This window comes from Lemur catta, chromosome 13 (assembly GCF_020740605.2).
Source record: "Lemur catta isolate mLemCat1 chromosome 13, mLemCat1.pri, whole genome shotgun sequence".
Taxonomy (NCBI): domain Eukaryota; kingdom Metazoa; phylum Chordata; class Mammalia; order Primates; family Lemuridae; genus Lemur; species Lemur catta.
Window position 1 is genome coordinate 73,727,347 of NC_059140.1, and position 21,029 is coordinate 73,748,375.

At 39.2% G+C, this 21,029-nt stretch overlaps 1 protein-coding gene across 1 annotated transcript in view; it reads right to left on the reverse strand.

Moving 5' to 3' along the window:
* FRY (FRY microtubule binding protein) overlaps positions 1-21,029 on the reverse strand; it is a 231,492-nt gene that overhangs the window by 177,656 nt on the left and 32,807 nt on the right. The window contains exon 2 of the mRNA XM_045566954.1: positions 9,526-9,725. Coding sequence (XP_045422910.1) covers positions 9,526-9,725 — 200 coding nt within the window. The remainder of the gene's footprint in view (positions 1-9,525; positions 9,726-21,029) is intronic.

Consider the following 21,029-nt stretch of genomic DNA (forward strand, 5'->3'; position numbering starts at 1 on the left):
CTTTGATAATCTCCTCATAAAGTCACTAGACATAAAAATTATGGCCTTACCAATGAATGAATGGAATCGGATACTATTAAATTGAAGTAAAAAGCCCCCTGATATTTTGTATTACTTCATGATACTTTTCACATCATTTATTTGCTATGAGGTTCAATCGGACTTTTATTACGGTAGTGTATTAAATCTCATTTCACAGCTGAAAAAGTCCTGTTTAGGAGCCACAAAAGAACTGTTTTTCATCTACGTGATTCCAAATATACTCATTCCAAACAAACTTTAAAGTTGAACCACATACAGAAAAAAGTGAGTTTATGAGTTCCTCTGAAAGATCACCTCATTCAGCAGCTAAATGAAATCTTTCAACAATTGTCTCTGGGTTTAGCCACTAACAATGCTTTGTATCTGGGTTAGGGCAAATTTTCAAGTTTCTGGTGAATGTCTTGATGGATTATATAACGGAGGTGGCAGGCTAAGCTACTTCACTAAGAAACGGCTATTTTAAAAGTTATGTATTTATTTATAATTTGAAAATAAGCCAGTACGTTGTCAAGTGTGATATAAATATTCTCCATCTGACCAGCACTGTTTCTTAGTCTCCTTTCAGGAAAGCATTACTTTGATGCTATCACTACACTGAACTGGGAGCTAAATCTAGAAATTATTTTTATTCTCTTTATATTTCCCTTATTAGGTTTGTTGAAGCAACAGCAGTCTCTATTTAAAGAGGAGTTTGGCCAAAAAGACTAGCTGATTGTTCTGCTGGGAGACTGCCTTGACTCCACTGTGCAGAGAGACATTAAGGCTGGTGTTTCTGCTATTTACACATCCTTAGTTAACAGACATGTAACATTTGCTTAGTACAGGAAGACTGGAGTGTATGTCAGTGCAGAAAAACCACCAACTTGCAAACTCGAGCATGATAAAATATTATCACAACATGGTTGAGGTTAGTGAATAGTTATAAGGCTATGAACATGATTAAATACAATTGGTTTTATGAAGATCCACCACATAAATGTGCAAACTTAATTAAAGGCAGTCATTCTGTCCCTTAGTACAGCAGGATTTCCCAATTCACAAATTCCTTAAATATTAAAAAGGGTTCTAGATGAAAGGATCAGATATTTTCAGATATCTGTAAGTCTGTAGTCAGGCATCTGGAAAGGCGAAACACAAGACTACGGTTTAATGTTCAATCTCTATATGGTCCAGAGGTAAAAAAAAAAAAAGCTCTTTTACAGCTACAAACAGAGTATATCCTAACCTTGGTCTGTTACTTCTCATCAGATATGGTCTAAACTCACAGGAGGAAGCTGGGGTGGGTGTGTACTTCACTTGCCAAAGGCTTTGCTTACTTAGAACCATAATCCAATTCATCAAAAGGACTAGAACCACTTATTGTATATAGTTTGTTGGTGGTGGCCCACCAGAGTCCTTATTAACAGCACAGTGTCCTGCTTAACTTCAGGGTTAACTGGAGAGTTGTCCTGTTGCCAGCTTTGTAATATCGACACCCAGGAGGAACTGGAAGCCTGAGACCTGGGGCCAAAGATCAAAGGTATGTCAATGACATGACTGCCTCAACCTGGAACAACATTAGCATGCAGCAATGCTGTCATTAGCTAATTGTTTGGCCTTTTCATGTTTGTGCCAGTTGGCTCTGACTGACGTTCCTACAGGTTTGGTCTTAAGGCATGACATATTTCATTACAGATTCATGATGTGTGATGCAATAGAATTTGGCATCCTGGATACTTCAGACTTTGTACCCCAAGAAAATATATTGTGCTACTCTTAATTTACTTTCAATCTTATTTTAAAACAGAAATTCCCTTCATTGTTTCTTTCATGACGAGCAAACGAGCTAGCTCATGTTCTGTTATTTTTAAGTCTCCATTGAGCATGACACAGTTAGCACCTTTATGAATGATCACACTGCTGGTCAGCCCACACCCATGCTCCCAACTCAGCACAGGTGCAATATCTAAAAGATCCTGCCTGCATCTTGTGCATTGACCATTTTGTGAATAAGGGCTATCAAGGCTTAAGCAATTCCAATAATAAAAATCCCCATTTTCACATCACTTTTCATTACAAAAATATTTTTAAATTCTAGGCTATTAGAGGAAGATGAGCCCAACTCTCTCACTGTATCTTAGTCTCTGCTGAAGGACGAGATGAAAGGTAGGTATGTTGGGTCTTCTTTTGAAGTCAAGCAGATCTTTTCCAGCTTTCAAAGTCAAAAGAGAATAAATTACTTTCTTTCTGAGTAACTCTTTGTCAGGTAAATTAGAATTTCTTCTTCTTCTTCCTGTTGACATTTTATGCTGATAGACTAGATCCAGATGGAATTCCTGGCCTGATCCCCGATTTAGCTTCCTCTGTAGCTCCTTGAAAGGACAATGGATGATTAAATCAGGGTAGACTCACTAAGCCCTGAATTTTAACTCAGAGATGCAAGAGTTAATTACACTTTTATTTCATTTGTTACATACACTGGAGATAACACTGGGCCTGGCTGGTATCACTGCAGAGATGAGAAAACAATGACGGATCACATTTAAGTGACCTTGCCAGAAGCACAGGTTAGGGGCAAGGCTATGATGGAAAACTAAGTTTCTTGTGTATCTGCCCAGTCACAGGAAGGAGGGTAGACAGAAGAGGCCAGCCTGAGAAGTGTGGCTGAAATTTTTCTGAACTTGCTTTACTTAGTTGAATGACGCAGGCTTTCACATTCGGGCCACCCGGCTTCCCAGCATGGCCTGGCACTGTGCTGTTCCAACTTGTCTCTGAGACTCCTACTCTCAAGAACTAGTGAAATTTCCTCTTTGAAAGCCTTCTATTAAATAAAATCATTGTGGGTGGACTCTCTTTGAATCCCTGGTTCTATTGCCTCGGTCTTCACAGTTCACACATGGGTAAGCCTCAAGTATTTTGCTTGAAAATACAGTGAGACAGTTGGGGTGGGGAAGGGGCAGTGTTGATTTCTCTCGAGTCCTTTTATTTGTTTGCCTCCGTCACCTCCTAGAACATGGCACCTGGAGAGCCCAGACCACCTTTGGCTGTGCCTCTGTCAGTGCCACGGCAGAAGTTGGGACAGTCATCTGATAGTATTGATGGATGGCAACGGCAGGCAGCCAACTGCCCCTGTTCAAGCCTCCATTCTGTTTGAGTGAACACACAGAGAGGAAGCACCAGGCTGACTTCCAAGGAGATATCCCAGAAAATTGGGTTAGTCCATCTCAGCTCCCCAATGGTGATGAGGAAGGTGATGAGGAGCACAACTGAGAACCTCGTTTGTGCTCTGGATTATATCAAGTGCTTCATACATTACCTCTAACCCTCTCAACCACTCTATGAACTAGGTACCGTTACGCCCATTTTGCAAACGAGAACAAAAGGAGGCTGACTGGCTGGCCCATGGTCACACAACACTAAAGAGGTGGGATCGGAAGTCAAGTCCAGATAGTCTGAATGAAAAGTTGTTTTGTTTTTAACTTTATCTCTTCTTGGCCATTCAATCTACAAAACCAAAACTGATAGGAGCTCTTAAATTTTGAAAAACTGGAGAGTCTTGTTTTTGGAAAAGAATTTATTGAAAAGGTAATTGCCTGTGACTATAGTGACAGATGCTATATAAGTGGAGCAACTCATAGATAATGAGAGTGTGTGTTCTGAGACTGTGTCTGACTGCTGAGAGCCAGCCTGGCTCTCCACCTATTGCTGGGGTGGGGCTGGGAGTAGGTGACCATATCAACAAACAATGAGGTATTCTTAGATGCCCCAACGTAGGAGGCTGAGAATCAATGTCTCTTGCACTCAGCATATTGTAGGGCATTCATCTGCCCAGTACAAGGACAGAACAAAATCCATTATTATCAGTTTAGAGGTTGGCAAGATGACCTTTGGAAACACACAGTTTCCAACAAAAACATTCTCTTCAAGCTAGTGTATTAATGCTTCATTTATTCATTCTTTCATATATTCACTCATTCATGCATTAAAAAAATATTCACTGTCTATTCTATGCAAAGCACTGTCCTAAGCATGGGACTATGGGATATGTGGGTGTGTGTGTATGTGTGAAAAGATGCATCAGCACAGATACGGCCTCCCAGAAACTTATAGGCTAATATGGTGCTTATTCAACTTAAAAAAAAATTTCTACTCCCTCTTCATAAAAAATACATTTTACACCATGGCTTGCTATGCACACACACAACTGTAAGTTTCATAAAACATTTACCCTTAAGACCTATAAAATATTCTGATATTTTGTAGTTTAGTCTATTCTAACTACTCTAATTCATCAAGGACAGAATGGTTTGCATGAGAGAATGATATAGTGGTTCTGATAAAGTAGAGATTTACAGGTATGTACGAGTATGTGTCCACACGGGCATGATTGCGTGCAGACAGCAGGGAAGAAATCAAGCAAACCTTTTCAGATGATGAGGCGTTTATGTTGAGCCTTAAAAGATGGGCAGGATGAGGAGCTGAGTGGCATTCCAGGGAGATGGGTCAGCATGTGAAAATGCATTGCGGCAGACGAGAAAGTTGGGTTCATAAAGGTATACAGTGGAAGTAAGATAAGTTTTGGCCAAATCATGGAGTAAAAGGGTATGAAATGAAGGTTTTGAGCAATGAATGTAAGGGTCAGGGTTGTGTTTAAAGAAAATGCATAGACGGGATCAGAGGAGGGCGAATTGGTGACAAGTTCCTACCTTGCGTGGGAACTTCTGCTTGCACATAAATGTCATAGCACAAAGGCCCACACTGGCTTTATCTGCATGAGAAGCAAACCAAGACTTCTACAGAGGACTTAGGCAGGATGATGGGTTAAGATAACCCAAAATCTCATGCTTGGAAATGCTGAATGGAATGTAACATTTTTTAAAAAGTGCAGAAATGAGTTCACAAGAAAGGCAAAGAAAGAGGAAAAGCAGGAGGGAGGGAGGTAGCATAGTGGCTGTCCAGGGAGAGGACTGTTTGTCTCCTTGTCCTGGAGGCTTTTGTTGTTGTCCACTTGGGAACAGGAAACAAAGATGTGAGCCTTGAGAGGTGGGACACTGGAAATAAGACAGTTTACATAAAGCATGGTCCTAAACAATGGACTAGGGAAAATCTATTGAGAAAATGAAAAGATATTCCAGTGGTCTCTGCTTGGGTTCTATGTAAAAACAAGAAAAAAAAATCACTCCCAAGAATTTGAAACTAATACATGAATTTGGGATTTACATGTATATCACCTGCCAGGTGCAGAAATTTCCAAGCCAAGAAAGTAACAGAATATTTGGCCTCAGACAGTGATAAACTCTGGGGCACAGAAAGGAACAAAAGCAAAACTATGCTGGACAAAGACTCCTACAGCCATGAATACAAGCAAGACTCACAGAAAAACAAGCTCGGTTAAAGAACTCACAGTGAACACTTTCAAAGTGCATGGAAAGCAATTCACCATAGGCAAGAGTTGGCAGACAGAACAAACAGAAGTACAGGCTCCCAAATATTGACATAATAAAAACAATAATCTAAAGACATGTTTAAGGTGATGGAAGGCATAAAAGTTGTAATCTTAAGAAAGGAGCAAAATACAATGACAATAAAAACTCAAATAGATTTTTAAAGAAAACCAAACAGCACTTGTAGGAATGAAATACATAGTCATCAAGATTAAAATTCTCAATGGGTGGGTAAAACAACAGATTATACATAACCTAAGAGAACATTAATTAATTGGAAGATAGATCTGAAAAAATGACTTGTAATGCAGTAGAAAGAGACAAAGAGGTAGAATAATAAAAGACGGGTCAAAAGATATGCAATGCTGCATGAGTAGGTGCAATATACATCTATAGGGGTGCCCAAAAAAAGAGAAAAGGAAGATGGAAAGGTGGCAATATTCACATATTTAATAGTTAAGAATTTTCCAGAATTGATGAAAGATATAAACCTTCAAATCAAGAAGCACAACAGTCTCAAACAGGAAAATAAAAATAAATCCACGTCCAACCACAGTATAGTGAAACTGCTGAACATCAAAGACAAAGACAAAAACCATAAAAGCAAACTAGGAAAAGGGAAATAATCCACAAAGAAACAAGTCAACTGCAGACTTTTCAATAGCAATGATAGAGGCAACACTGTGAAATGAAGCTTCAAACGTTCAGAGGGAGAATGAATGTCAACCTAGAATTCTATTCCCAGCTGAACCATCACTGATGAATGAGGCACAGATAAAGACATTGGGATGAACAAGACTGAGTGATTCACTACCCACTGGCTCTTTCTTAAAGAACTAAAAAAGATGTACTTTGGGAAAAAGAAAATTTAAAGGAAGGGAAAGGGGTAAGATGCAAGAAGGAATTGTATCCACTATATTATTTTCTGTACGTACTTTTTATATGTTTTGAAATAAAAATATAAAAAAGACATAGATGACCTCATTTAGCTCTTTTAGAACACTTTCCTTGGGAAAGGTAAAGTAATGAGACTAGACAAGAACAACTGCTATTAATCATCCTCATGAAGCAATAAAAATAGAATAAAATTGATGTATCCATAAATATTTATGTATATGACCTGAGTATCTTTTGGGTGCAAAGAGCAACAAGTTTAATATGTTTACCAAGAAAAAAATCTAAAATTTGATTTTGGTAGAATATTTTTATTTCATGTCCTTTTTTCCCCTTCAAAATCAGCTATTTGGATATTGGAAAGACATAAATAAAACCTTAAACTTTAATTTAATGTTGTACATAACTCATTGCACACAATTTGTCTAATTGCCATGGATTTCCGAAAGAGTCAACCTTTTAAAAATAAACCCCCAAAATACAGATTCCTTCGTAGTTTCCCAAAGAGTGAATCTATACATCCAAATTTTTGAAAATTACCTTTGCCACCTCCACACTTTAGTTACATTAAGGCTAATAGAATACAATTTTGTGATTTGATAAACCTGTGTAAGTTCAGCATTTTAAAGGATTCAATGTCTTTCCAAAAGAAGCCAACTCAGCAAGAGAAATAGTAGGGGACATTTATTAGAATTCACCTTAAATGTACTCTACATGCCTCAGAAATAATACCTCTTCCTATGGCTACAGGACAAAATGCCAAATGCACATTTACATGCTTAGAATCAGGTGACAAATCACAGAATCCAGTCACATTGACTGTCCCATAAGTAAGCAAATATAAGGATAGAAAATTACTAAGCATTTTTCTGCAGACAAGAAAAGGATATGGCACAGAAGCTTACATCTCTGCCAAAAAATACAAGGGGAATGAAAGTGTCTTTTAGAAAAAATGACTACACTAAAAATTGAATGGATATATCTCTTCAGCTAAAAACATCAAGTGTGTCTACTTGGCTATCAGCACCCAGCAGAATATCTCGCTCTGGGCACACAAGGAAGATTTGCTGATGATGATAACTTACACTTTTTCCTTTCAATTTTTCTTGTGACACTTAGTTGTGTCACAGAATGGACCAAAAATGTCAACCTCTAATTAAAAGAATGCTGTGGCATATGTGAGTTTTTCAGACCTAACGCTTACTTCAAGAAGAAAAACAAACTCCACGCAAATTCGAAGCTGAGTAAAGATGAAAAAAGTTAAACCCAAATTATTTGACTTCATAAATTCTTAAATAACAGTAAACTCTTATTTTGAAAACAAAAAGGTGTCAGGACCTAGCCTTCTAAGCATCTCTTTCAACTTTTGTACAACTTCCCAGTTCCTCAGGAAAATTCACTAGGATACACAATTTCAGAGAGCCTTGACTGGCCATTCGTGTACTTTTCTTGTGCTACGGGGGTGAAATGAATCTTCCTTGTGCCTTACCATTGTGTCCTTAAACTCCCTTATGTCCTTGAGCTGAGGACTCCCTCCACCAGGGTGGGGAGGCCCGGCTACCTCAGTACCTCTCAAGGAGACAGAGGGTTCCAAGGATCAGCCCTGTTCTGGGCAATGGGAATTTGGGTGCTTGGCTTGGCTGACTCAAGTTACAGGGGAGCCTTGTGTCAGTTTAAGAAGTCAGCAACGGTATCTGTGATGGTCTCTTTACATAAGAAGGCTATGCAAAGACCGGCAGTAAAGTGTAGGGGTGTGCAGAGGTGGGCTCTGAAGACACCCAGCTTGAGTACATTGTGTGACCGTGGGCAATTATTTAACCCTCTCTGTACCAACTTTCCCCATCTGTAAACGTGGTATCAATACTGCCTACCTAAGGTCATTGTGAAGATTACAGGACATAAGTTAAGCACAGTGCCTGACACATGGTGTGTAAACCATAAATATCAGGATTGTTAATCGTAAGAGTAGGAGAAACACAAAAACATGAATGAATGGAAAAAAAGGTGTAGTACTAAGAATAAATTTGAATGATTTAAACTGTAGAAACAAGAAACATTTTCCGTAACTGTAGAAATTCAATATATGAAAAGAATTTTATGAACAGAATGCATAAAATTGATCTAATAAAAACTTTAAAGTGCAAAGTTTGTAACTTTCAGGTAAATACGTTTAGACATTCTTGAATTTCTATTCTCATATCTTAAGTTATGATGTTGTACATCATCCGTTATAGGTTTTCAGAGATTTGTGGGCTCAGTGATATTGCACTTAACTATTTTAAGTTATGATTCTGCAAAGCAAACCTCTGATTATCTTCTTATTGCCCCAGTAACCTCACTGAAGGTACAAAGCTGTGCTTCATAGAAACAGCTGCGTCACTCTGAATTCCTTTCCTTTTCTCTTATTGTGTATGCCCTCTACCAAGGTCAGAAAACAAGTAATCTGAATCTACCAATTGCACTGTCTTCCTTCCTGACTGTCTTTTAGAGATTCAGCACTCTTTAGAGCCCTGCTAGAGCAATTAACATAAGGCGGACACACGCCTGCCTTACGTTCTAGCAGAAGCATCTGCAAAGAAAGACACTGACGTCCAAGGGCATCATCTGTCTAACGAGAGACATAAAGGTAAGTGAGTCAAAAATTTCCTGTCTTCCAATTTTTAGAAATTGAACTGGAGTTTCTGAACAACTCACCATACACTTCCCCTAACAATATAGTACCCAGACCATATGTTCTCAAACTGGAAGTCTAGACAAGCCACTTGAACAAGGATTTTTTTTCCTCATTTACTTTAAAAACCAGATAAAAGATTTTGCCTAAAGTGTATATTATATTACATATATGTATATAACAGAGACTCTGAACACAATTTTCTATGATTAATACCTCTTCTTGTTAAATTATGCTTATTAGTCCTAAATGTAGTACTGAAGCGCTACTAAGTTATGTTTACTGAAGATAGCTTTAAAGTCCCCAACACTCAAATTTTTTTCCTTAAATCAGGAAACCTAATTATTATCTTTTAAAAATTACCTGTGATTTTTTTTAAAAAAGCCTTTATAAATTAGGGGAAAAGCAATCTATGCTTTGTTAGAACAGTAAAGACTAGTATATTCAGCCAACAGGTGAATTTAAAAAGAGGTAAGTTTCAAGGCACGTACTCACCAGGGGTTCTGCCATAATGATGCGAATCTTGCGCTCAGCCTGAGTGGTGAAGTTGACAAATAAACTCTTGAGGACATATTCTCCTGGCTTGCTGTCTGGGTCCACACTGATGGGTAACATGGTTGGTGGACCTTTCTCCCTGTGCGTGCCAGAAGCCGGTGGCACTGGAGGCTTGATATAACCGTTGCCAACTGGAGACGCTGAAAAACAGAATGGACATTCTTACTGGCTGAAAATAATGTCAGACATATTCACATGGGCTGTGTTAAACCACAAATATCAGGATATGGGTCGTATCAAGGATGTCACACTTAATATAACCTGGCCTTATTCTTTAGAAATGGTGTCAGAATTTAATTATTTTGATTACAATCTGTTTGTGTGATGCCATATTTCATCATCTCAAAATTCTTTTGGTCACCACATTGCTTTAGGTAAATATAATTTACCTAAAGCAAGCTCATAATACAGCTGATAAACCTTATAATATTTAAGATGTTTTTGGCTTCTTTCTTACATTCTAGGGAAATGGTAGTCCCATTTAGAAAATGGGTAGAACATGTACATGGGAAAAAAGCAATTCCTGTCCAGGTTTTCTTAATGGCCAGGAGCTCTCTGTCTTCTGTGCTTTATTCTAATGATGAAAAAGCCTCTGGGGTCATCCCTTCTAGAAGTCTCTAAGAACGAATTTTCAGAAGCCCAGCTGGCTCTTGCGCCAGAGAGTGATACATCTCTTGAAAGATTAAAGTCTCAGGCAGTGCCCTGTGTATGCCACCCGAGGTGTGGGTTTAACTTTTCACTCTCACTGGCCCTTTGGTTCAAGCTGGGAGGTCCCTCCTCCTCCTTTATAAAATATGTAGATTCCTTATTTGGACTAGATCTTGAATGGAGACAGCTACTGGGGCTCCCAGGGAATGGCCTCCATTCGGAATGCAACACTCAGACAACTGTGTTAATTACATAGTTACTGGAAATTTTGTTTTAATTCATAAATGAAGTTTTTTGTTTCTCTACTTTTTATGATACTCGACATGTTAAATTCTAGCATGCACCACCCCTCTGCTCTTAGGTACTTATAAGATGGTCAGTTATTAATATCCAATGAAAGAAATGTAAGACCAAGTGGGCCTAGGGTAGAGGCATCAGGAATGCTAAGAATAGGAAGTATATGGAAAGTATATAGTAAAATGGAAGTAATCAGTTTTGGGTGATTGGATACAGAGATTAAGGGAAAGAGTCAAGAAAAACCAGTACTGGTTTGGGTACTGGTTTGGATATAAGGGAATGGTGGTGTCTTTGACAATAAAGGGGGAACAAAGTTCTCCATGAAAGTTGAACATTCTTCTTATAACTACAAATAAATGTAAGGCTTCTCTTACCTTCTATCTGAGGGTAAGAGAAATTCTGAGGAAGCCATACAAACATTTTGTTTATTTTATTGTGCTACAAACATGTCTCCAACGTTATGTTAATGATTTGGTCTCCTCTTCCTACCCCTTCCTCTGTAATTCACTGAACCTGACATACAGCCGAGGGGTCCCCTTCATCTGACAGATCTTAACCACCACTAAAGTCATACAAATGAAATGAAATGTGTTGCATATTATCTTGTTTCCTCTCCGTTCCCATTAACCACTTCCTAGTCCAGGCCCTTGGAAATCTATGGCTAGATTATTATAACAGTCTCCTTGCAGACTTTATTTCATCTGCTTTACATACCAAACTAATCTTTTTCTTGCATGGCTTTAATCATAACGCTTTTCTGCTTGAAATTGTCAACACCTCTTGATCACTATTATCAAGCCCTGGCACATTGGCCTTCAGCAGTTTTCCTCCACCCTGCGCCCAAGTCCTCTAGATGCTCCAACTGCCCGACAGCACACTACGCTCACTTATTCTTCCTTCTTTCTCTTCTGTGGCTCCTTTCCACTCTTCTCTGCCCATCTATTCCCCCTCTTTCTTTGGAGCCACTTCTGGTCTCTTGTCCCCACAACACCTACCTTTGCTAGGCCAATCCTCACTGATTAGTTTGCATAACAAGAGTTAAACATTTAACCCAAATTGTTTGGTGTTTTGCTTTGTCCTGTACATCCTAAATTACCTAAGAAAGACACAACAGAGAGCTGCCAAGTAATTATCATTTGGAGACTAAGTTTTGCTTAGGGTTGGCCCTGTTATTGAACCAACCACACACACTTCTAGCCAGATCCCCTAAAAGTTCCCTAATAAGACTGTAGCCTCCCAGATGTAATACAGAGTTCTCTGCACAGCTAACACTTAATCAATCTCCTTAAGTTACTAACTAAAAATGGCATCCGACTTGATTTATGAAGGTCTTAAAGTGATTGATGGGGTGGGAGCTATGTGAGGAGAATCAGTATGTCAGAGCTTTTAGAGAACAGGGCACCATAGTTGCAAGGGAAAAGTCTTTTATTAAACGGTACTACAAGCAGCTTACTAAAAGGTACTATTTATTCTAAAGGGGCACATTCAAAATCAAGTGATAGAAATAACGTCCTGACCACTCCTCTGTGTTACTTCCCACTCTGTCAGTGCAGGCACCTTGCGGAAATAGGATACCTCCCGAACTCCAACTTAGAGAGGGAGATATCTTGAAATATCTCAAGATATCTTCCTAATGTACCATGGGCCTCATGTCACAGAACTGGAGACTGGACTATAAACCTAAAATGTCTATTTGGAGTACAACTTTTTATTACCTTTGGTTTTCCACAGGATTTAATTCATTTCTAGATGACAGCAATAATTGGGTTGATGTAATACATACAGTAATTGCAAGACAAGATCCATAATTGCATGACTCTGGGGCCTAAAAGTAGTTGTAACTACAGTGAGAGCCCTTTCATAAGAGTGACCTCTAACAGTCCTTCTGCAAAGATGAATTTTGAACCGATAGCTGAAATCCAGATATCCGAATACCTCTCAGGCAAACCTTCCATTTAAAAGGCTAACATGCCAATTCACTGCTATTGTAAGAAATATTTACCCGCACTTCAAAGCCAGACATCTTTGTGAGTACAAAAGTCTGTGTGAATAGCCTTAGTGAGCTGGAGCTATCCCAGCCCAGCCGAGCCCTGTGTAAGAGGAGAAAATGATTCAAGGGATCGCCGCCCATCATTCTGAGTTTCAAACGCAGACCAGCCTGGGCAGATGGAGATGCATGAAAGCCAGTGGGGTAAGTGCCCTTGAACTGGGTCCACTCCCAAGTGGATCTCTTCATCCTACCATAATTAATTTATAACAAATCCTAGCCGTTTGTCAGGATAAGTTTCAAAAGGAAACATCATGACATGGCACTCTTCAGCACCTCAGTTATTTGATGACAATATAGTCGAGACCAGGAAATTCATGTTCCCTGGTGGTCCAAACTGGGTCATACAGTCCACACTAGTCTAAACATTAGAACATTAATTGTCATTACACACAAAATCATCAGACCCTCCCTCAGCCCTTGCTTGTCTTAAATCTATACCTAATTAAGATTATGTGTTCAGATTCTATGTTCACAATAGTCTGGAAACAGAAACTTATAAGGTAAGGGTGTAACTTCTGTGGGTAGAAACACTAATAGCAAAAGAAGGAGAAAAGGCGGCATAATTTAGAAAGACGCTAGAACTTAAAAATGCAGTTGCCTGAATCCAACTGTCTCACAGGCTTGGGGGCTTTGATGGCTCCATCCAGCATGTTGTCACAATTATGTGCATGATGATGAACCGGAATCCCACAGAAAGGTAAAAATGAGGTAGGAAAAAGAGTGATATAAATTTCTAAGAGGTTTCCATGTCAAAACAAGAAAACTAAAAAACTTTTTGGTGTATAAAAGGGAGAAACTCACTGCCTCTAAGAATTTAGCTCTGAAGAATTAAATCTATTTCTCCATAGGTCTAATTTTTAACTGAAATTTATTTTTGACTGAAAAAACAAAACAACAAAACAAAACATGAATGCAGTAACAGCCACACTGAGGCCCCCCCCTTTTCCAGTTTTGTAAATGCAGGCAGGGACTGTTCAATCTATTCCTCTCCACCTGGGGTGTTCTCCTTGCTTTTTACTCAGCCTCTAAAGCAAATCCGCCCGCCCTTCAGGGGCCAGGTCATCGACCCCTCTTCCACCTGCCGGGGCCAGGGCCCTGCCTTCCACTGGGCTCTGCCTTCCAGCGCCACCCAGCTGCCCCCAGGATCAGCTTTCTCTCAACACCAGATCTCTGGAAATACAGATCTCCCTTGATAAAAGAGTCCTAACAGGTCATCTTTATCTCATCTTTGCCATCCAAATATTTGTCTTGAAGCAGCAGATTTTAACATGTATTCAAATTTTTTCCCATTTAAATTTCTTGCATATGATAAATTTTTAAAGCAATATTTTTATTTATGTTTAATTGTAGAAAAGTACACATAAAGTTTACCAGCTTAGCCATTTTTAAGTGTACAGTTCAGTGGCATCCATGTGATGAATTTTTAAGCTCCAACTCCATCTGTCCTAATTCTCCTTTCATTCTTCCTCCTGTCTTTCTCTCTTCACATAATAGCTCAATTGCTCTAAAAAGTCATTCAAACCAGTACTCCTGGGGTGGGGGCTGAGGAGGAGTGGAGAGGAAGACTGTTACTTTCACATATTAATCAGGTTTCTAATTATTGAATCCTTTTGAAATTTGTCTTCTCTTTATATTTTCTCATTGACATTTTAATCTTGGATTAAATATGGCCTAATTTTTCTGCATTGCCTTCTTTTGTCTTAAATGGGTTTTGTAGATGTTCTGTGATTATTCTTATTCCAAATTCTGTTCCTAATTGGTTTTGCTGGACAGTTTCAGGAGATGTTCTCCCTTTTTCACCGGGTGTCTATTTTTTATATCAACCAAGATCCATTCCTTAAACTATGAGAAGCCTGTTTTACACTTGGAGCCCATTCATTTTCTCTTCATTAGATCTTTCTCTGACCAAAGTGATGATCTTTTGAACATGATTCTATTCCCCTCCCCAACCAATTTCATTGACTAATAATTTAACGTTTAGGCTGGCTGCTCTTAGCTGGCTTAAATCTTCAGTACACTTTCCCTAAGTTACTAACATTTCCAGGAATGACTAACCTCCGAACTGTAGCACCAGTACAAACACCTCCACAGCTCATAGTTCAGCTACATTTTTATTATGATACTAGAGAGAAAGAAAATGAGTTTCCTTATATGAGAGCCATTATTCATTTAATAAGTGCAGAGATTTCAGGCACTGTTCTAAGCACTGGGAAGATAGAGGCAAACAGAGCCCATGGTTCCTGCCCTGATGGAGCTTACGTTGTACTGAGGCAGAATAACATAATCAGCAGTTTTCATGCATACACGTGTGCATGTATGCACATGTGCATGCACATACACATACACACACACACACACACACACACACACTACGTTAGAGCACAATTAAGTTTGAAAAGAAAAAGGAAAAATTAAACAGAATAAGTGGTTGTTATTAACCTGCTCTTCTGTATCTGCCCAAAGGCGTTCAGATGCTACCGTTTGGAGCTGCTTCAGGGAGGAAGGAAAGCTGCATGTATTCTTGGTGTCTAAGAGAATCCAGACACATGTGGCTTGGTCAGGATCTGCTTTCTGATCTGTCCTTTGGACTGACCATACATATCTGTGTGTCAGTTTAGGTGGAGATGGGAATTTTCACCAACCTATGAAGGGCATAAATCAAAATGCCCATTGGGCACATGGCTTCTCTACCTTCTTCCACAAAGTATACTGTTCCTTGGGAAAGAGAGACTTTTGTCTGCTTTTTCACCAGCTTGCAAAGACAGAAAAGCACACAGCCAGTTTTTCAAAACACTCAACGCTTTTTCTGATGCTCCCATTACTGAAATCTGACCCCTAGCATTTGAAATAAAAAATGGTTTCCTTTTTTTCTAAAGTGTCCCTGAGATTATATATGGTAACCAACCATTCAAAGTAGACACTCTTCCTAGAAGCAGGGTCCGATTAAGCAACTTTACTTTATAGAGATCTATGTAATCTTACCTTTCAACACAGATGTAAATTTATGAGATTTCTTTGTTCATAGTTGAATATAAATTATATACTTTTTGCCAGTTCTCAATACCTCATTCATTTTTCAGGTTCTGAAGGCAAACCCTGCCAGTTATCAAGAGCTGGGATCTTTCTTCAGGACCACGATTTTCCCCCTAAATCCTTCTTTTCCTGTAAGACTTTCTTAGTTTACTGGCATTACAGGAATATTTCATAAAACATAACAAACCAAGGATGACGCATCTTCTGTGAGAATGTGTCACACTGTGTATAGAACAATAATAAATTGTCCACTAATGCATTTATGAGGGTGCTTAAGAAATGGCATGTACAAAGGTACTGCAAATACTCAAAATGACCAGACTCTCTGGAAGTTGTGCAAAATAAATTAGGATTAAAAAAGAAAAACAAAAGCCCTCCAAACATCATAGGAAGAATTATTTTCCTCTGAAGAACACCATTAAGAAATGGAAAATGTTGGGGTAAGAGAAACAATTAGTTTGAGCAACAGAAAATGATTGCTTAATGAAGTGATGGATGATTCTTAAATAATTTTATATATTTTAAAGTATGTCAAGAAAAGAATGTCAGGTAAAAAATATACCCCCAAACAATTTTTGTCTTAGAAAAAAAAATATATCCAAAGCCATGCTTAATTGATTTCTACTTAATTTCCATAAAATATTATCAGAGATAATATGAAATACTTCCATTTTTATGGATTACACACATTCCTTCTTTCTTTTACATTATTTAGTTCTCCTACAGTTCTCACATTATGTGTCTTCAATTTTCAGGGTCCACAAGATATCTCTAGAATAATAAGTATGTTTAATCCTTAAAATAACCCTAGAAAGACAAACAATCTTCCTTTTACAGACAAGACTATGCAAGTTCAGAGAGGTTAAGTGACTTGTCCAAGGTCACAGTGTGGTCAACTCAGGATCTGAACATGTGTCTGTTTGACAACATATCTTGTGAGCCTCCCATATCACCGTCTTATTTTTTATGTATTTAAAACAATTTGTATCTTATTGTGGTAAGAACACTTAACATGAGATCTACTCTGTTAACAAATTTTTCAGTGTAAAATACATTATTGTTAACTATAGGCACAATATTGTACAGCAGATCTCTAGAGCTTATTCATCTTGCTTGACTGAAACTTTATGCTTGTTGATTAGCAACTCCCCATTTCCCTCTCCCCCCCAGCCACTGGCAATGACATTTTCCTCTTGGATTCTATGAATCTGCTTATTTTATATATCTCATATAAATGAAATCATGCAATATTTGTCCTTCTGTGACTAGTTTATTTCACTTAGCATAATGTCTTCAAGGTTCACCTATGTTGTTGTATATTGCAAAATTCTCTTCTTCTTTAATGTTGAATAATATTCTATTGTATGTCTATACCACATTTTCTTTCTCTCTCTTTTTCATGGGGAAGCTGAGGAATATTCTTTATATTAAATAAGTAGTTCATGTTACTCTTAAATTATACATATATAAGTCTATACCCTTAAACTACACATGAAGATCTAGATATAATATGCATGAAGTGAGATATTTCTTTTTTTCCTATGCCTCTCTTAACTTTATTTTTTTTTAATTTTAAAATATTATGGTTTTTGGTTACATGTATTAATTTTGTTATGCTTGAGTCAGGCTTCTAAATGTGCCCATCACCCAGATAGTGTTCACTGTACCCGTCATGTAGGTTTTTACCCATCCCTTTCTCTCCCCTCCCTCTGCTTGGTTTCCACTGAGTTTTACTTCCCTCTGTGCACATGTGTGCTCATCGGTTAGTTCCAATTTAATAGCGAGTACATGTGTTTGTTTTTCCATTCTTTAGATACTCATTTTCTTTATACATTCATCATTCGCTGATGTAGTGGTATCACACAAGATTCTTGCCCTGTCTTTCAAAATAAATCAGCTGCCTAGATGAAGACTGAATAAAGTGAGTCCCCTTACCCACGGGTTTGGCTTTTGGCTCTGGATAAATTAGTTGTAGGGTTTCAAGGAATGATGAAATAAAATATAAATGTTGTGATTTGGAGAATGAGGCTTCCTATAGATTAGTTGGATATTTTCTAGAAAGGCTAATAGATCCTCAGGCCATGGTGTTCCCTACCTCCAGGTTGTCTGCCCCCTTCAACTAAAACGTACCTTTTAGCCATTCAAGGGGCTGCAGGACCGCCTAGGAGTAAGAAAAAGAATTGAGCACCAAAGAACCATAAAAATATGTGAAATCTGATTAATGATGTACCTTGGAAAGGTCCAGAGACCATCCTTTTCTAGATGCACTGATGCTATAACCTTTCACTGCCTGTAATTCCGACAAGGAACAAGTGGACTTGAAGGCACAGTTCTCTGTTTACCTGCATCTGTGCCCTCTCAAAACTGTTTTTGTCTTTGTTCTCCCCAAGACTGAATACTTTGGAGACAGTGAAACAATTCAATCAAGAGAGAGTTTGCATCAAGTATCTGCCCTGTTCTCTTTTCTCTTTTCCTCTCCCTTTCAGTATTTTATCTGAGAGAAATGACAGTAACACCTCAGTGATTTTCTTTATAAATGTCTGTCATCTGCTAAGATGTGATTACATGGACTTTCCCCTGATTTTCAAAGTAGGTGCTGTCACCAGAGCCTGAAAGAATGTCTGCCAAGATCTGTGAGCAAAGGAAGATGAGGTTACATTGACATTTCAAGGTCCTTTCTCACCAAAAGGAGATTGAATAACCTGCTAGAGGCAGGATAATCCTGAATTTCAACTCCCTTTTTCTCCCCAGGAGAACTGACAAACAGCTTTCATTCATGTGCCCCTCCCTGGCCCTTCTTCCTTCCTTCTTGTCACATTTTCTTCTCCTTTCTATTTTCTTCCCCTACTTCCTCATTTTATACAGCAAAATCACATTAATTTGAACTCAACAAATTCACATTGTGATCATTTGGACAATGCCTTGAATTTTTTAATGTCAGCTTCAAAAGAGGCTTGACTGGCTGACTTACAATGTGAATCACTGGTGCTCAGAATCTTTAGCACATCAGACTCACCTGGCAGGCTGGACCCCCACACCCATCCCATTGAGTGTCAGGGCTGGGGTGGGGCTGGAGAGTTTGCATTGCTAACCTGTCCCCAGATAATGCTCTGGGGACCACACTCTGACACCACTGATATAAGTAAATAGGAAAGCAAAGGAGACCAATTAATCCAGTCAACAAAATTGTTTCCAATTCTATTTCCCTATAGCTGCGGTCTCCAACCCCTGGGCCTGGCCTGGTACCAGTCCGTGGCCTGTTAGGAACCAGGCCGCACAGCAGGAGGCAAGCAAAGCTTCATTTGTATTTACAGCCGCTCCCCATTGCTCACATCACCACCTGAGCTCCGCCTCCTGTCAGATCAGCAGCATTAGATTCTCATAGGAGCATGAACCCTACTGTACACTGCACATGCGAGGGATCTGGGTTTCACACTCCTTATGAGAATCTAATGCCTGATGATCTGAGATGGGGCTCAGGCAGTGATGCTAGCGCTGGGGAGCAGCTGCAAATACAGATGATCATTAGCAGAAAGGTTTTACTGCACAGGGACCATAATAAATCAATTGCTTGCAGACTTATATTAAAACCCTATCAGTGAGTGGCAAGTGACAATTAAGCTGCATCTGATGGCAGGCTTTATAGTGGCAAGTGAGTTGATGTACTTCAATTGTACAGCTGCATCTGGTGGCAGGATTTAAGTCAGAATCTGACACTTATTTTAGTCCATGCGTAGCCCACCCATTATTTTATTTACTACTTCTGTCCACCTCTTTCCTGCACTGTGCATTTGTCTCAGCCACAGTTTTGGAAAGCCCACAAGCTCACCTAGCAAAAATGAGTAAAAAACAAATATTGCTGGAGAGCTTCTTTGGAAAGGGGGAGAGACCCAACGATGAGACAGAAGAAGACTCCAAGACTGCCAACAAAATGAAAGCTGCATTTAAAAGAAAATACCAAGAATCCTACTTAAATTACAGTTCATTGCAATAGGTGATTCACATTCTCCAAGCCCATTTTTTATAATGTGGCGACCGGCTATCCAACAAGGCCATGAAACCTTCAAAACTCCTTTGGCACATGGAGACCAAGCACCGTGCATTAAAAGACAAGCCTTTGGAGTTTTTCAAAAGAAAAAAACATGAACATGAAGAACAGAAGCAATTATTGAAGGCTACCACTTCATCAAATGTGTCTGCACTTCGAGCATCGTTCTTAGAGGCTAACCGCATTGCCAGAGCTAAGAAGCCCTTTACTACTGGTGAAGAGTTGATCCTGCCTGCTGCTAAGGTCATTTGCCGTGAACTTTTAGGAGAGGCAAAAGTTCAAAAGGTGGCACGTGTTCCTCTTTTGGCTAGCACCGTAACTAGATGAACTGATGAAATAGCAGAGGATATTGAGGCACAATTGTTAGGATTAATGAGTCACTGTGGTACACAATCCAGGTTGACGAGTCTACCAGTGTTGACAACAATGCAACGATGCTTGTTTTTGTGCGATATATTTTTCAGGAGGATGTGCATGAGGTTATGTTATGTGCATTTTTGTTGCCAACCAACACCACAGCTGTAGAACTCTTCAAATCTTTGAATAATTACATATCAGAGAAACTGAATTGGTCATTTTGTGTCAGTATATGCATGGACAGAGCAGCTGCCATGACTGAATGGCTTTCTGGTGTCACTGCTGGGGTCAAGGAGGTTGCTTCTGAATGTGAGTCTATGCACTGTGTCATCCATAGAGAAATGCTGGCTAGCTGAAAAATGTCACCTGAACTAAATAGTGTTTTGCAGGATGTGATTAAATTTATCAACCACATTAAAGTCCACGCCCTTAACTCACGTCTGTTCACGCAGCTCCGTGAGGAGGTGGACGCAGAGCACACACGTCTTCTCTTATGCACAGAAGTGAGGTGGCTTCTAAGGGTGGATCACTGGCCAGAGTTTTTGAGTCATGAGAGCTGCTCCAGAGATTTCTTTTAGAAAAACAGTCACCACTGGCAGCACATTTCAGTGACACAGAATGGGTCACAAAACTTGCTTACCTGTGTGACACATTCAACCTGCTCAACAAACTCAATCTGTCACTTCAGAGGAGAACAACAACTATGTTCAAGTTGGCAGATAAAATGGCTGCATTCAAAGCCAAACTGGAATTATGGGGTTGACGAGTGAACATTGGGGTTTCTGACAAGTTTCAAACGTTAGCAGAGATTTTGAAAGAGACTGAGCCAGGGCCTTCCTTCTCCCAGCTGGTGCATGATCACCTCTCAGCTTTCAGAAGAGTTCTTCGAGCATTACTTTCCAACCACTAAAGACCCCCAAACTGGGAAGGAATGGATGCACGACCCACTTGTGAATAAGCCAGGTGAATCGACTTTGTCCGTGCTAGAAGAGGATCAACTGCTTGAGAGCG